The sequence below is a fragment of the Rhamphochromis sp. 'chilingali' genome, assembly GCF_963969265.1.
Source record: "Rhamphochromis sp. 'chilingali' genome assembly, chromosome: 7".
NCBI classification, from domain to species: domain Eukaryota; kingdom Metazoa; phylum Chordata; class Actinopteri; order Cichliformes; family Cichlidae; genus Rhamphochromis; species Rhamphochromis sp. 'chilingali'.
Window position 1 is genome coordinate 6,717,170 of NC_137934.1, and position 18,013 is coordinate 6,735,182.

The 18,013-nt window shown below is 38.8% G+C and overlaps 1 protein-coding gene across 1 annotated transcript; it reads right to left on the minus strand.

The window, feature by feature from the left end:
• Window positions 1-85: 85 nt before the first annotated feature.
• On the minus strand, window positions 86-18,013 carry tnnt2e (troponin T2e, cardiac). Its single transcript, XM_080887792.1, has 17 exons — window positions 17,915-18,013; window positions 14,753-14,812; window positions 14,653-14,660; window positions 14,541-14,564; window positions 12,207-12,230; window positions 11,621-11,644; window positions 11,379-11,393; window positions 10,918-10,941; window positions 10,653-10,683; window positions 10,479-10,539; window positions 8,800-8,916; window positions 8,603-8,680; window positions 7,569-7,682; window positions 7,324-7,436; window positions 7,066-7,156; window positions 4,083-4,120; window positions 86-278 (listed from the first exon to the last, which is right to left on the minus strand). The coding sequence occupies exons 2-17, from the start codon at window positions 14,794-14,796 to the stop codon at window positions 239-241; spliced, it is 846 nt and encodes a 281-aa protein (XP_080743918.1). The 5' UTR covers window positions 14,797-14,812; window positions 17,915-18,013; the 3' UTR covers window positions 86-238.

The window sequence follows — 18,013 nt, forward strand, 5'->3', positions numbered from 1 at the left end:
TGAATTCATATGTGCAAAGAGTGAGGATTAGTGAAAAGAAAAGAGTGCTTCATTTCTGAGATAATTTAACATGAAAACACACAAATAGGCATAAAAGCACAAGTCTGTTTATTGTTTGTAAAGGCTAAGGGCTAAAAGGCACAAAACTGAGATTACTGAAGTGCAGATTGAGAACAAATTCCAACACGGGCACTCGTGGTGAGATGGCTCCTCTGAGAATATATGTCGACGTTTCCATCTATCTCACTCTGCCCTTGGCCTTTCCTCTCCCTTTGGCGCTGTGAAGTCAGACAAAAATATTCAACTGTTCAGCATGTGTGCATAGATGAATATTTTTAAGTTAAACTGCATAGTTTACACCTATTTGAACCTCCGTACGGCATTTTTCCTGCTATGGAAAGCATTAAAATTAAAACAAATAAGCTACTGAAGTTGTAATCATGAATAAATATGAACCAATTTACTGATCTTAAATCAAAAAAATAAGCAGTATTTAATAGAGGTGTGAATAGACACTAGATTTAAAAAAAAAAAAAAGACTTGATAACGATAAGCCGGATTTGGAGAAAATAAACAATGTTTAACTATTTAATGCTTATCTTCCTTCACCTGCTTGCAGTTATGATTATTTCATAATGTCTTTTAATAGTACCCAGGGAGTAATTCTGTAGTTTGCTGGCATACATGGAAACATTATTTTCAAGAAGCAAAAAGCTAGCTAAAAAGCTAGCTAAAAAGATAGCTAATAGCTATTTTAACCTTTTAGCTAATGATGTAAAAAACACATTTAAAGTACATGTAGCAACATTGATGTATGGATAAAGTGGAATTGTTAGCTGACAATGCAAACTAGCTGGAAACATAGTCCAGTGAAAACGTTTTCAGAGCAGGGGCGGATCTAGAGAAATTTGGTTAGGGTGGCATGGAAATCAAACGGGGTGGCAAAATCAAAGCCATTTCTTTACACATTCAGGCGTTACATTCTGTAATATGTACTATATGTGGTTAAAACTGTGTTTTCCAACCTTTTGCAGCCATGTATTTCACATATTTTGCATCAGACAAATCACACAGCACACCACCGAACAAAAATGTCACAAAAAGCATATTGATAATTTTTCCCCGCGCACCAGGCATAGCGAAATTGGTTTGGTTTGTATACCTTTTTTGCTTTCTTCTGACCACTACTCATCCTAGGGCCTTTTTCTGGGTGGGAATTTTCTCCAGGACCCAGGCCAGATTGACTACTTTTTTCCTTTTCAAATATTTATCTATTGCTATTACGCGCTGCGTCGTCTCACAGCATGACTATTATGGATTTTCTTCTTTGTTTTCTTCTGTTTTACTGGCAGTTGGCAACTCATTTAATTACAGCAGGTAGTTGTACTGCCCTATAGCGAAGGAGAATGTAATTGTTCTGATCGCTACTCATGCTGGTTGCTTAGAGTATTTATCAGGTGGAACCAGATAATCTTCCACGGCACACCTATGTGCCGAGGCACAGTGGCTGGGAAACAAGGTTAAATTACATCAAATGCAACACATTTACATATGTTACACATTTCATATAAACATTGTAACTTTCTTATTATCTTTAGCCCAAAATATTTACATATTTCAGTAACATAAAGAAATTTTAATTTTAATTTTATGTAGTGTATAGCCTTTATAATAAATAACCATGTAGCCCAATTGTAAGTATAAAATCCAGAAAGCTACACAACAAGAGGTGGATCAGTTAGAAATACAAGTCTAACTTTTTATGTTTCACAATCTTTTTGCTATTTATTTTTTAGTGGGGTGGGCACCTTATGCACATGCCACCACAGTTAATCCGCCCCTGTTTCACAGGACTTTACGCCCTTACTACCTTTACTGTGTTTACAGTTTTTAGAAGGCAAGTAGCATGACTTATTTATTCATTATTCATAACCATTTATTACTTCAATACCATTTATTACTTGCACAGCTGCTCTTATTGTTCTATATTTCTTCATATATTCTTTATATATTTTCTATATTGTGTATTTTGTTACAGTTATTTTATTTTTAACTTTAATTTTTATATTTTATTTTATTCTTTCCTAGTTAAATTTGCCCTTTATTTTAATTTTCATATTTATTTCCTATCCATAGTCTTTTAGTTTAGGTCACGAGTAGTTGTCTAAGCATTTCACTGCATATCGTACTGTGTATGTGACAAATAACATTTGCATTTGAATTTAGACAGGTTTCCAGGAGAAAGCTGCTTCTCTTTAAAAAAGAGCATAACAGCACAGCTTAGATTTGCAAAGGTGCATCGGAACAAACCACAAAACCTGTGGAAAAATGTCCTTTGGACAAACAGTGAAGAGTTTTGCCCATAATGCACAGCACAGAAAACGAAAAAGCAGAAAAATAGCACAAACACCTCATACCAGCTGTCAGATGTGAGGCCATTGTGTGAGGCAAGCTAAAGTTTGGCCCAAACTGAGTAACAGAACAGGACAGTGATCCCAAACACAGCAGCAAATCTACCACAGAATGGCTGAAAAATAAAAGAATCATGTCGCAATAGCCCACGCCAAGTCCAGACCTCAACCTGAGTGAAATGCTGTGGCAGGACCTTGAGAGAGCTATGCATAAATGAATGCCTGCAAACCTCCATGAACTGAAGCACACTGTGGGTGGGCAAAAGTTTCTCCAGAACGATGTGAGAGTCTGATAAAGCCAAACAGAAAAAGAAGGACTTCAAGTGGCTGCTACCAAAAGTGTTTCTACAAGCAAATGAATTATGGGATGTGCACAGTTTTTCACAGGACTGTAAAAGCTTTTTTCACATGATCGTACACAAGCATAAACATTAAAGTATAGAAACTTTCAAGTAGGGTTAAAATATTTGCCTTAAGGTATGACCACAACTTTGACAATTTGGATAAATAGTTGAAAATAAATATATGTCATATAAATTACAATATAATCAATATAATCAAAACAAGCTGCGGTTTCATTTTAACCAAATAAAAAGAGTGGAAATGACATTTAAAATATCTCGTGCCATGTTGGTACCTCAGTGTCTGGTACTTGAATGACAGTACATATCCTTGTCTGCATATAGATTGGTTTTGGGTTATGTTTCCTTAGTGTTTATACTAAGTGGGGCCCCATGTGCTATATGAAAATAAGAGGGACAGAAAGAAAGAGCTGTGATAGATGAAAGGAAAGGGCAAATGCCAAAGCATCATTCTATTAGACAGGGACAAAGGACACAATTTTATGCTGAACACAGCTGGCAAACGATGACTGTGTCCTCACCTTTGATGTGCAGCCGCTGTCTGTTTTGCACCCTTGCCCATAAGATCTGATACAGTCATAAAAATACAGGCTGCTTCGACACACAACTCACACTGTCTGTCCTAATTTTTGACATACTTAAAATCAAAAACTGAAAAATGTAAAAGATGAAAGGGAAAGATGAAAAAGTGTTGTAACAGCATTTAAGAGAATATAAACCAGAAAAGATGATAAAAATAAATAAAGGAAACTGCATACAAGCCTAAAAAAGGTTGCAATACACAAGAACTACAAGAATTTCTATTAATGAGGTGATCCTTTTCATGTCTGTTTCAAACAAAAAGAAGTTTGGCTACGTTTTCACGTGCCTGTGATAATTTGTAGCCCAGCTAAGACATCACGCTCCCAATTAATATTATACAGCATTATGTGAATTTTGGAGGCTTTGAGCGTAAGAGATAAGTAACATGCCCGAGAAAAAATGTATAAACGACCAAATTCTTTCTGAATAATAGAAATCCAATTTTCCCAGTGGGCCAAATGAGCAACTGAGTTGTGTTGTTGGCTTCACCAATAAACTGAACACAGATGTGCTCAGTGTTAATGTCATGTCTTTATTTTAAAAAAAAAGAAAAAAAGGGAGAATTAAATCAATTACCCATCCCTGGATTAGATTTCTCCGGGAGTGTTTAATCGAAAGGAAAAGCAAAATCACCTTGATACACAACAACATTTTTAAAGAAATTCTAATGATGCCCTTAGTGCAAATATGAGCCACACCTGAAGGGTGGTTCATAGATGTTACTTACCTCTGGCTGTTCTGAACACGAACCTGGAGCAGAGTGATCTGTAGAGGAAGAAACATGGAGGACATGCTGAGTCCAGGAAAAACAACAGACGCCAGCTGAGCCAGAAAAAGAGGATCTTCTGGTCCTATGGAGTAACTAGCTAACAGCATATTCTCCTTCATAATTTTATGTCCGCATGGCAACCTGTTCTGTGAACAGTCTATATTTAAGACATATTTTAAACAGACTGAAAGCTAATATTCGGATTACTGCTCATGTGTAACTTGGTGAATGTGTAAATCAAATAGTGCTTCCAGACACACAAAAGTAAACAAAGATTTTAGAAAGACTTTATTGCACCACACTGAATATGAAGCTACTTGCCTCTCCCCTATGTAATAAAACCTCAAATACAGCATCAATGGCTGATACTCAGTTGACAGTTCCAAGTAAAAGATTTGGAAAAACCACAGTTGCCATCTGCTTTAAATACACAACATTGCTAAAAATGCTAATGAAAAAGTCCCAACATAATGCAAAAACAAATCTGACATTCACATTCTGTCTTACAAATTTAAAGTGAACCTACTATACCTTTGTTATTTTCTGTCAATTATATAATGTTGGACATTCATTTCCAAAGTTTTAAATAATGAGGTCCATGTATGCACAAGTAAACCTTGTAAGGCTTCAAACTACTTTAAACGCTATATTTCAGACATTGTTTCCTAAACTTGGCTCTCTCTGATGTCACTGAAAGCGGATATGCCTAATACGTCCATCTCAGTCGCACAGCCTAGAGTATGAACACAGCAGCCCCACCCTCTTTTATTTGTGTGATTAGTTGACTCGATGTTTAAACCTTGCTGCCCTTGCTAATCAGCACCAGATTAGCTAGTACTAAACATATTCATGTACAAAGGCAGGTAAAGCCTCAGAGGTGTTACGTACAGTGGCACTGAGAGGCCAAACGGATTGCAACTTAAGAAAACACCAGCAATAAGAAAAACGCTGCAAAAGCACACAAAAACCAAAGGAAATAGGAAAAACGAAAACAGAAATAGGATAAACGAAAACAGAAACAGGAAAAAACAGATTTCCAAAAGCGCAAGGGAAGTGTTTCTGGGGAGACAATAACCCGACGGACCAGTTGCAGGAACCAAAATATGCTAAGAATTGCGCTGGGAGACACTTAAATGAAGTGGAGGATCTATCGGTTTTATGAGGAAAGAAAAAATGAGAGGTAAGTGTGTTAGCCTGCCATTAGCCTAAAAATCCATCATCAGTATTATATCAATCATGATAAAACACGCCTACCACGTTTTGGGTTCCTGCAACTGGTCCGTCGGGTTATTGTCTCCCCAGAAACACTTCCCTTGTGTTTTTTCCTATTTCTTTTTTCGTTTTTCTTGTTTCCGTTGTTGTTTTTCTTGTTTCTGTTTTGGTTTTTCCTATTTCCGTTGTGTTTTGTGCTTTTCTTATTGCTGGTGTTTTCTTAAGTTGCAGTCCGTTTGGCCTCTCAGGGCCACTGTAGAGTTAGGACACCACTGGCATCCCTGACAGCTAGCTTCACCTCCCTTTCTTACTGGACACTAGCATGAAAGTAACCAAGGCTACTGTTGCTAGCACTGCTAACATTAGCTCAGCTGTACAAACTAATCTGACACTGTGTGTATTTGCATCATCATACGTGGTGCGAAGTGCTATGCAATTTAGCAACATTTGAAACCCTATGTGCTGGGGTTTTCTTCCTGTTAAAACCGTGTTTTTCCTTCCCACAGTTACCAAGTTGTCTGACTGTTTGGGTTTTCTTTCTGATATTGTAAGGTTTTACCCTACAATGCAAAGCACCTTCAGGCAACTGCTGTTATGAATATAAATTAAATAGAATTAAACTGAATGAGATCAATAATGAGGCAATTAAGGGTTTCATGTAGCTCCTAAAATGTACACAAAATATTTGTTTGGCCAATTTTGATCTTTGTACATTTAATATGTGTGCTTTAAAATGTTTTCTTTAGATTTTCTGTCTTTTAGACTAGTTGACTAGCCTATTTTTTCCACCAGCAAATTAGTCAGAAGGCGGCCTTAAAGAAAGAGAGAACATAAAACAGCTTTTATTTGACAGTGAGTTAAATGTGATGGTGTGCAAAAAGACCCGGTATCATGTAAATAAGAATTATTTTGAATTGTAAATCATAAAAAGCCCACAAATAAAAACATGGAAATCGCCATATCAGGGAACCACGGACTCTTTTCCCCTTGGACGCCTACTACTGTCATAATTCAGGCCTCCTTCTGGAACCGAATGACTTTCTCCCTGTACAGCTTAGTAGGGCTATTATTGGAAAAACCCGGAACCTATTTTACTGATTGTCAAAACACGTCTTTATAAATATATACTGAGTTGCCAAATCTTGCCATTAAGGATACAGGAGAGGTCATCAGATGTTGTTTTTTTAGGTTAAAGAGTTAATGTGAACCTTGTAATATTAGATTTTTGTTCTGCTAAGGGAATTAGAATCTTAGAAACAAAGGAAATAATTAAAAAAAAAACCCTTTTTCCTTTGTCTTGTGTCTCTGCCTTCTTGTAAGTCAGACCTCAAGTACCGTCTCAACTCTGTACTGTCTCTTAAGGTCCAGGATTAAACGGCCACACGCTAGCTTCACCAGCACACACCACTGTTTTCACCTCCTGTTTATAACTTACTCACTCAGCGGTCAGTCAGCTCTGGTTCAGCCCTTTGAGACTCAGTTTTTGACCCTTTGACACACAGACCAAAAAACCAGAAGGCTCAGACTCGTCTTTAACAGTTACTCACAAATTCTGCTGCTCAGTGATGCAGATCTGGAGCCAGCTGATCATTTAAATAGAATGACTTTGCATTAAGTTTGATTACTGTTAGCTGATATTTTAACAGGTGCAAATAAAAGCTTGTAAATCAAAAACCGGTGTTCACTATGTCATTGCACGGCACGTAATATCCCGAGGCGAAATACTTACATCATATTTCTGTCTCATCAGTGTCTTGGTGAAGTCAAACTTCTCAGCCTCCAGCATCCACAGCCACTGATAGAGCTCATTGGCCTTCTCCCTTTTAATCAAAACCAGGAGGAATATAAAAAGTGAAAACCTAAAGGCCAAAAGGCTCAAACTGTAATGGGAGGTAGATGAGAGTTTATGCACCGCCAAATCACCTGCAGCAGACTTGAAATGTGGATTTAGGTGTTTGAGCAGAACTGTGAACAGTAGTGTCCTTACTTCAGTTTGTCCTCGTTGAGACGCTCGACGTTGAGAGGTTTCTTCCTCTCCGCCAGGATCTTTCTTTTCTTCTCTCTCTCCGTCTGCTTCTTCGCTCCCCGCTTTCCGTCTTGCTGTATGTGAGATTTAATGAACGTGTAAAATAAGGAAGAGACCGCATTTACATAATAAACAGGCAAACTGTGCAGCTGATCATATTTCCTATTGCTTTGAATGCAAATGTGTGCGCGTGTGTGATCACTCACCCTCTGCTGGAAGCCAGAGTACTGCTGAGTCATGTTTGTGAGAGCCTTCTTCTTCTTGGCGTCCTCGTCCTGCTTCCTGCGGGCCTCTTCCTGTTCCTTCCTCTCCTTTTCTTCCTGTGACACGGATTAAAGAACAGAAAAGAGAAAATGAAACCATCTGTCCACTTGTCTTTCCAGCCACTAAAACAGGACTGAAGATAGCATCCTCCAAACGTTCTGACGTCCTCTGATGTCATAAAAAAGAATGTAGCGTCCATTGTCGTTCATTCTCAAAAAGTTCAGAATATTGTTTTTATGTGAGCAAGGCTATTCTATTGTGCAATCAAGGTTATTTTGCACATAAGATTAACGTCTATGTGCAAAATACATAAATAATATTTTTACTGCCACTTGGGGGCAGCAGAAACAAGCTGTGAATCCATCACTGACATACCGGTGGTCTCATGTTTTAAGATAAGTTAGAGCACTAAAATAAATTTTCCTACTTAAATTCCAAGCATTCACTTGGAGATGTGTTTGTGACCATAGCAAGTTTAACACTAGTCTAATACTTCTGTACAATTCTGGCTCCTCTTAAGAGAAATATTTGGCTCTACACTTGCTAACAACGCCTTTCTCCTGTGGCTGAAAATGAGGCTTTATAAAGAATCAGTGAGTCAAATATCATCATTTGACCCATTGTTATTATTAAAAATGTTGAGGGCAGGTTTAAAGTAAATTGTAAAATGGAAAGCAAATATCCGAGTGCAAAGACTTTGTGTTTATCCCAGTTTATGGAATCTGATTCAAACGTAAATTTTCACTAGCCATTAAAAAGCCAGTGCGTAACATTACATGAAAACAGAGGACAAACAGATCCAGGATGGTTCTTTTTTTTGTTGTTAATTAGGCTTTTGCAGACTGTACTCTAATTCTGTTCAGGAACGTGAGTAAAACCACAGCGTGTCAGCTCCTGGAGGCAGGACACTCTTCGTTTATTGCAAACATTATCACATTCTGAAAAAAGGCAGAGGCAACTGCATCTAGAAACTCACAGCAAGCCGATTCTGCCTCTCCTTCTCATGCTCGGTTCTGATCCTCTGTTGCTCAGCTCTCTCAGCACGACGCTTCTCCTAATCATCCATGCCCACACGCAAACACAACCACACACACGCACACATAAACAGAGTGTAATTGTTTGCTGGGTGGTGCATCACTGTAGCGATCTGGCACGCTTTCCTGGAATACTTACAATCCTGTTAACGAGAGCGATGAGCTCCTCCTCGTCCTTCTTTCTCTGAATGAAGTGGGCCTCGATCAGAGATTGCAGCTCAGTCAGATCCTTCTCCTGACGCTTCCTGTGGATATCCTGCAGTCACGTATAGATGTTTTTAGTTCTCTACTGAGCACGACTCGTATGCATATCATCTCCAGTACTGGCTTCACGCTAAGATCTACATTTTGGCAAGGAAAACAGGCAGACACCCACTAGTACAGTCCTCAAACATGCAGCACACATGAAACTTGATGATTATATACACTAACTGATCCCTTTATTACTGCATGTTAATACAAATCTCTAATCACCCAATAACTTAGCACATGGCAGCAACTCAGTGGTTTCAGGCATATAGGCATGATCGAGAAGTTCAAAGTTAGTGTCAAGTAAGGTGTTTAAAGTGACTTTGGATGTGGCATGGTTGTTATAGTATTTTGGAAATCTGCTGAGATATTCCCACACAAACATCTCTAAGGTTTAGAGAAAATGCTCGGAAAATAGAAAACATCCAGTGAGCAGCGATTCTTTGGGTGAAAATGCCAGAGGTCAGAGGACAATGGACACGATCCTTCCTTCAGGAACTCAAATAATCCCTTGTTACAATAAAGGTATGCAAAAAAAGCATCTGTGAACACACAACAAATTTAACCTTGAAGGAAATGACAGCAATACAGCAGCAGAAGACCACACCTGGCGTCATTTAAGAACAGGAACCAGGCTATCATTCACAGAAGTTGAAGAATAGAAGATTGGAAAAAGGTTGCCTGGTCTGATGAGTCTTGATTTCTGCTGTGATGCTCAAATGGTCGAGTCTGAAATTGTTGCATAGGCAACATACCAATATGGATCCATTTTGTCTTGTTGTGCATCAGCGGTTCAGGCTCCCACAGTGTGGGGGCACACTTTAGGCATCTTAATAGCAACTGAGCATCATTTAAACACCACAGCCTACCTGAGTGTTGTTGCTGACTGTGTCCAACCCTCTATAACCACAGTGTACCCATCTTCTGATAACTGCACTATGTCACAAAGTTCATTTGCTAGTTTAGTCATCCTAAACTACTTTCTTGAACATGACAATGAGTTCACTGTATTCAAATAGTCTTCACAGTCACCAGATCTCAATCCATTAGAGCACCTCTGGGATGTGGCAGAACAGGAGATTGATATGATTGGCGAGTAGCCGAGAACTCTGCAGCATCTGTGTGATGCTGTCATGTCGATATGGACCAAAATCTCAGAGGAAGGATTCCAGCATCTTGTTGAATCTATGCCACCAAGATTAAAGGCAGTTTTGAAGGTAAAAGCGGGTCCAACATGGTACTAGTAAGGTCACCTAATAAAGTGGCTGCTGAGTGTATCTTTTTAACTGAAGAGGACCAGTACTTATAACCAAAGCTTTATCAAGAGCTGTGCTTCACACCCACTTGTAGATACATGCAAAAGTCAGATAAGCCTTTGATTATGTCTTTTTAAGTGTGAGTCCACCTACTCATTTTTTAATTAGAAATTAATAATTTTCTATGTTGCCAAAAAAAGAGATGTATTCTAAATTCATATTTAGAAATAGCGCTGCTCTCCCCATCTAACTCCAAGGCAAGCCATGTTGAAAAATGCCACACTGTTTCTTTAAATTGGCTTCAGTCACTCACATCAAAGTCGACTTTTTCTCCCTCAGGTATCTTTGGCACAGTCAGCGGTGGTGCAAACAGCCTGAAATATAACATCTCTGTGTTACAATGAGAGGAACTTTGAACAACCTTATTGCAAGTTGGATAAACTGATTAAAATTCAAATAACAAAAAAAAACCAAAACCCAGCCCTACTTTGGTTTAGGTTTGGATTCATCTGTCATATCTGCAACAGGGAAAATAATAATATATTATGGGTGTATATGTGTGTATCCAGTGTCCTAAAAATCTTTATTTTATTGGATTTTTCCATTATTTTAGCAGTGATGGAGAGCATCTGTGGATTTTTTATTTCCTTTTGTTTGGTTATCAAAGGCGGGTTGAAGACACCAGACATTTTTGGTAAACTAGAGCAGTGATCAAGCTATTTTCACAAGGCCTTATCAGCATGTAAAAGTACCTTCATCCACAGCTGGAGACTCGGCTGCAAAAGGACAAAGGAAAATGTTAGTGCATCAGCAGGTGGAATGCAAATGGATTTCCTTTTATTATTTCCAAACTCCATTTCACTCAGCTCTGATATTTACCCTGTGTCTATTGATATGAAAATCTTTCTTGCATGTCAGGGTCGGAAATGGAGTCTAAATCGTTTCTGTATAACGTGTCAAACTAGAGTTGCTCTAAGTACTCTCGGGGTTGCAAGCCATGAGCCTTAGTTTACCTTGAAACAGTGGAGGCATCTCTTTGATAAATGTGTATCAACCATAAGGGCCAAAATAAAATTGGACGATATTGAGATATTTACGCTGCAAATGAATGCCTCGGTACGGGAGAAAATCAAAACAATTGGATTTTATTACCTGACAAAGATGCGCACAAAAACAACTGATATAGTCTTGTATATGCACCCGTATACATTACCGTCTTCTGCAGGCTCTTGGCGAGGGCAAGGCGAGGAGACAGTAGATGAGGATTGCAGGAAATGGAAAACAACTTATCAGTTAAGACTGCTCGTAGATGGACAAGGCGCTGAACACATTTGTTATGTTTATTAAATAATAGAACGCTAAAGTTAAGGAAAATAACAAGAACAGTTGGTGATGAAACCCTCGCAAGAAGGCCGTAATTTCCTATAAAGCTAAAAGGGAAAAAGAGGTCATTACCTTCAGCTGTTGAAACCGGGGGTTCTGAGGGGTGAGAGTAATGAAAATATGATTAGATGCTGTCACTCTTTAATCGATGCAATGCATTTTCCTTCTTAAAACAATCAAGACATGTTTGCCGTGGGATAAACACGACTAAATGAATGTCAAACATGTGTGATCTGAAATGAAAATTGAATTTCAACACCCAGAGCTCTTCTTGCATTGCACGCAGTCGCTTTTGTCTGAGTAGGTGTCTCTATTTTTTTTTCTTTTTTCAAAGATCCTGGCAAATAAATCTGCCAAACTCAGCAGGCAACTCCTGGGAGCCAAACATATAATTAGCGAGTACTGAACATAGGAACGTTTATAATGATTTAGTTAAGGAGGTAATGATGAAGTGAATGAAGTATCGTTTCAATTTGATGTGGAAACGGGAGAGACGATGTTAAAAATCATTTTTTTTATATTTCAGTGATCTCATCTGATGTTTAGAATGGTGCAAGTTTATGAAATTAATCATAATTTTTCTCCATAAATATTGTTACAATCGAGGAAAAACATTTCTTCACAATGGAGGAGAAAAAAATGTACAAAGAAGAATTACCTTCGACTTCAGGAACAGCTTCTTCTGCAAAGCAAGAACAGTGAAGTAAACTTATTGAAGTAAACTTCTGTTGCTCTTGGGTGAATACAACAACAACACACAAAAAAGGGCATGATACAACAGAAACAACCACAATAATATCCCACAAGTGTGTAAGTAAAGAAACATGCTTTGTTTACAGACAAAAAAAGTCATACAAACCTTTTTCTTTCAGCGTCTCCATGACTGAGTGAACAAAATATGGATTAGTGGATCAATGAGACTCTTGCAGACAGCTTGCGGCTGGGTTTTGGTCACACTCTGAGCACTGTGATGTTGTCTCTTGGGGATGCACTGAGAAGCAGTGCTGGTGTTTGACATTCATTTTGAGCAAAGCCAAAAACTGAACCCGAGAGCGGTTTGCAACAGGCCAGATATCAAAGCAAAGCCTGAGCACATGTTTTATATATGACTGTTACCACACGCTTATCAGCGCTCCTCTCCTTTACAAAAGTAGCCTCTGAATGCTTCAGTGTAAAAGTTCTCCAAAATGAAAAGTTTGATAAGTAGGGTAGCAGCAATTTCTGTTGGGCATGTACTGTCACAGCTCAGGTACCTTTTGATAGAGCCAGGCTAGCTTTTCTGTTTCCTGTAATTGTGGTTAATGGGAGAAGTTTTGTTAGGGTAAAGAAACCAAGTTTACTTGGTTAAGTTTGAGAAAATATTGTGGTTTGGCTAGCCAGTCTGACATGTGCATATTTGTGCTAACCTGAGCTAGCAGATGCTCCCAAACTCATCAAGCTAGCCAATGCAACCAAATTGTAAACTGTACTATACTACACTCCACACTTTATTAGTTCCACTACTACTGGGTTGGACCTTTTTTGCTTTCCCAATTCTCTTAAGCCTCTGTGGCATAGATTCAGCAAGGTGATGGGGACTTTCCTCAGAATAAGGGTGGATTGTCATGTTATTATTGCCAAATTCCAACCCTATCTAATATCACAGCAGACACAGAGACTCATCAGAATAAGTTTTTACAGTCTTCTGTTTTCCAGTTTTGTAAACCCTTATGATTTATAGCCTGCTGCTGTGCAATTTAGAGATGCTCTTCTGCATACCTTGGTTGTAACGATGATTATTTGAGTTACTGTGATCTGACCATTCTCCTCTGACATCAGAAAGGGATTTTTCTCCCAGAGAACTGCTGCTCAATGGATATTTTCCCTTTTTGGGGCCATGGAGATAGCTTTGTGAGAAACTTTCAGCAGATCAGCAGTTTCTGAAATACTCAGAATCAACGACCATGCCATGTTTAAAGATTCTCAGTTTGAACTGCGTCAAACAGGTCATTTTGACCATCTCTGCATGCCGCAATAAGTTGCTGACACATGATTGGCTGCTTAGATATTTACATTAATGAGCAGATGAGTAGGTGTACCTCTTCAAATGACTGGTGAGTGCAGTTCTTAAAATGAGTCCTTTCCAAAAAAACAGATGTTATGCAACTCATAACTAAGACTAAAGGGGTCTGAAGAAGGGCATATCAAAGGTAGAGAGAAGTTTGCCTTTTTTTCTTCTTTTTAATTTTCTTTCACAGCTGAGCTGGGTTTAGGAGACAAAGTACTTGGTTATGTTTAGAAACAGACTGTGGTTTGGCATAAAACACACCCTTTCAATAACATAACCATGATTTAGAGAGGCTTACTGGAAGAAAACCTTCACTCACATTAACATTATTGCCTGGAAATATGTCACGTGACAAGAGACGCTTAAGCATGGACGTAGGGGTAAAATTACTGTACAAATACAATAAATATATGGGAATCCATCTTATCTGGAAAATAGCTGTTTTGGGGATAGGTGATTTAAAAATGCTGCTGCAGCCACTGAGAAATTAATATAATTAAATGTGAAGCTATTGCATAACATACCATCATTTAAAAAGAGTAAGCCTGGTGTATTTTAACAAAGGCCCATGTCGCTACAGGCACGGTGGAGTGAAAGTAGCATATTTAAGTAAACTTTTTCTCTAAAAGTCAAACTGATTAGAAAGAGTCAAATCGGCAACCTGGTTAGTAAACCTGTCAGAAGACTAAAACCCACAGTACACTGTATACATACTGAGATGAACTGTACAGTCCTGAAAATGTCACGGAGACATTTCCAATATAAACTGACGGCTAAACATGAGCTGACACATCGGTGTTGACAGAGAGGTTGTTAACATTCAAAAAGAAAACACACACAGCCAGCTTGCTATGGCTTTTTATCCCTGACAGCAGACACTGTAATGGCAACAGACACACCAGAAACAAGATGAAGCACACGCAAAGCCACTCAAGAAGCCTTTACCTTCCTCTTGCTGCGTCTCTGCCTCTGAGCAGACATAATCAGGTCAGCGTATAGAAGCGAGGAATGACATTTTGGTATATAAAGAGCAAATTCTCACAAAACCTTTACTTACCTTCCTCCCTGAAAATGCAGGAAGCAAAGACGTAAACTTTAAAATCAGCTGATTTTGTGTATTTATAGCTGTGTTTCGAGGGCGTAGTGAAGGTACTCACAGAATCTCCTCGATAACTTCTACTTCTAGCTCTTGATCACACATCTTGGATCACAGTTACCTGCATCGGAGAGCAAAACATCAAAAAGTCGCCACACAAATTTAATTTGATACATTTTTACATAAGAAAAGAAGCAGCTGTTGAGACAACACGAAATCATACCCACACGTATCCATCCGGGTCATTAGGGCGTTCACATTTATTTGTACATTTCACAAATTTTCGTGCTGTGATTGCTCTGATTGTTTTCTTGACATCTCATTGCCTGTAATGTTTTCACAAGCCCTCGAGATTTTTTCCCCCTCGAACAGATGGATCAGATCTTTCTTCTTTTCTTCTCCTTTCGGTACTTTTATCATTTGTGCAAACAACTAAACCAAAAATCCACAAAAAAATATTTAAATTAAAAAAAACAACTTGGCTACATGCTGTGAGATTGGAGCAGTTGTAGAATCCGAAACGATTCCACCATGGGCACTGCAGGCAGAGGCCCAGGGCTTTAAACAGCTCCAGGCCTAATCCTCAGCCATTTCCTTTTGGCGCTGATCAAGGCTGCAGTCAGCCGACTAGAGTCTGAAAAGCGCTGAAAATATCAGGCTTGCATGAGTTCTTCGGGGATGCACTGATGTATCTGCAGCCACACATATTGCATTGGCTTTGATACGTACACTCATAAACAGTTTCCCAGGTACTTAAAAGGCTTTGAAGTAGTGCAAGAAATCTCCATCATAACAGGTGCTATTTAGCGTGATGGCAATGCTTAACTTAATATATTTCTTTTAAAAGCAGTTGTATTTGATTTCAGTACAAGCTCGGTTTATTAAGCGGCCATTACCCTCTTTTTGTTTACTTAGAAATCAATTTTCTTGTCATGATCTGTACTACTCAGGCTGAGTGGCTGCTGTTCTGAATTTCGATTTCTAAAGTCTTAGAGGGCAACCTTGATACAGCCATGAGGATGTCATGAAGGTTAAGCTAGACTTGTAACAAAAAGATTGTGTTACAAAATTGTAGCGTGGGGTTTGAAAGAAGTGTGTGTTCACCTAACGCATGAGTGGACTACTGTTTTGAAGGCTGATGCTTGAGATTTCAGATGTAGCCATCTTGGCACATCTGTCATTCACTGTAATATTAAAAAAAATGTATTCAGAATAGAAACAAAAGCCAAAAGCTGGGCAAGGTAGAGGGGTGGATCTGATTCTAGTGATGAAGCCCATTAATTCACTAAGAAAACAGTGAATTAACTGACTTCTATTTGGAACCACAAAAGTTCCCCCTCAATGGCCATTAGAATAAATGCAAGTCCAAGGCACTTCTGCATTGTTTTTACATTTTATACCTGGAAATTATACATGGTTTAAAATCTAAATTCATATTTGAATTGTTTAAAAACTGATCATAAAATTGCCTCTTTTATTGTGTTACACCAAAGTTTTGAAGTATTTAATGTATTATGGCATTTTCATGGAAGCAGTAAGAATGAACATAATTTTTCACAGAACTGTATCCAGCCCCTGAAAACGTTCTTATTCACAACTTTATAGATAATCAGATCATAGGTCAAGACATCTCAAGCTCCTCTCTTTTAATTTTTCATCGTTTCTTTCACAGGAATAGGATATAGTTTTGTAAATACCTCCCTCTGTAAAAACACAACCTTTATTTTGATAAAGAGCACAAACAAATGTATTTCTGATGAGGTCCTTCATGAAAGTAATCATTGGTGTATCCCTTTGAAATCAGAGAAAGCTACCTAACATTAAGAAAATGAAATCATACATAGAGTAAAATTCACATAGGAACACGGTCGATCCAGCTTCTGTAACAACACCATCAAAATGTCAGAGTCAAGGTCATGCTGCTCAGAGGAAGGGATTCAATAAGGTTCTTTATATCGTTAGCTTCATAGCATAATTGCCTAAGTCATTTGACTAAGTCAATGACTTAGGCACTTATGCTATGAAGCTAACGATATGTAACAGTTACATGTCGGAAATATGGTTGCGCAGAGCACCTCCTGGGGCCGTGTTTTTTTTCCACATGCTTATAAATCACCGAACCGTAAACGCCAATGTCAGTGGGTCAGAATAGAAGGACCGAGGGCGAGGGTCTATTTATAAGAATAACAGAGCAAGCTTTTGAACAGGTGCTGAACAGCTCCTCCAGACAATGGGCTTGGCTCACCTCGCGCATACTCACAGTAAATCAATGAGCTGTGACTCAGGCTATTTTTGCCATTGCAGTTTGGTCAGCTGATTGTTTGGGGAAACATTTTCACAATACCTCTGGGTAGACTCTCTTGCTTTTTAAAGTCATATTTGGTAACAGATATTTGTTCTCATGCACACGTTGAATGGATGATGAAATAAAATTAGCTCCACATCCCCAGTTCCACCCTCGCTCCCACTGCCTGGATGCCGTCCTGACCAGCTGCACATTCAATCTCTGCACGCCATATTTACACCTTCTGTATATGGTTACTGCCCCAAATGTATGCTTCTGTTTAAATTCTGCTACATATGTGCTCAAATTCACACATCGCGGCGCCTGTGGAGGCCCCAGTGTGGTTACTTGTGGCACTAAACTCAGCAGCTGACGTCAAAGGGCCAATGCAAAGGAAGAAAAAGTGAGCGAGACCAAGAAAGGTAGAGAAAGCTGAAATGAAAGAAGGCCATCTGGTTGAAGAATAATACTAACTGGAAACCCAGAAAGAATTCACAATGTATGAGAGCTGTCATGGCCGGGTATTAAATGTGTATTTGCTTTAATGAATGCGGTCAGTCCCCGTCTGGCTGAAACTGTGGAACAACAGAGAGTCTGACAGCGGCAAGAATGTTGCGGGTGCTGGTTTCAGCATTAGGCAGCATTAAGTTAAAGCCAAAAGCATGCAACCAACTCCAAAGTCTCAGGAGCGAGCTTAGCACCTTCCACAGCGTGATATACACAGTTTGGATTAGAATACAGAAAAAAAAGAAGAAGTCATCATAAAAATGGCCAAGCCAGTTTGATCCATTACATCTCACTACGTATGAGTAACAGGTAATCGTTTGATCATGCTGATGGGTTTTACGTATCTAACTCAGGAGCGCTTTAATTGCAATTACCGGTATTGGCCTTTTTGACATCATGCACCCTGAGATGATGGCCATGCTCAACTCTTACCTCCTATATATTCCTTGAAGAAAAAATGGGATTAGCCACAAGTACTGGTCTTATTCTTCAGCTGCCAGACAAAGACAAGTTCAATCATCTGCCTCCCAA

What these genes read in the sequence shown, in the direction of transcription:
- tnnt2e (XM_080887792.1), bottom strand. Translation starts at nt 14,796, where the DNA reads ATGTGTGATCAAGAGCTAGAAGTAGAAGTTATCGAGGAGATTCT. An exon ending in AGCTGTTCCTGAAGTCGAAG is followed by an intron (nt 11,645 to 12,206) that starts GTAATTCTTCTT and finishes CTCACCCCTCAG; the next exon opens with AACCCCCGGTTTCAACAGCT. An exon ending in TGATGAGACAGAAATATGAT is followed by an intron (nt 4,121 to 7,065) that starts GTAAGTATTTCG and finishes CTTCCTCTACAG; the next exon opens with ATCACTCTGCTCCAGGTTCG.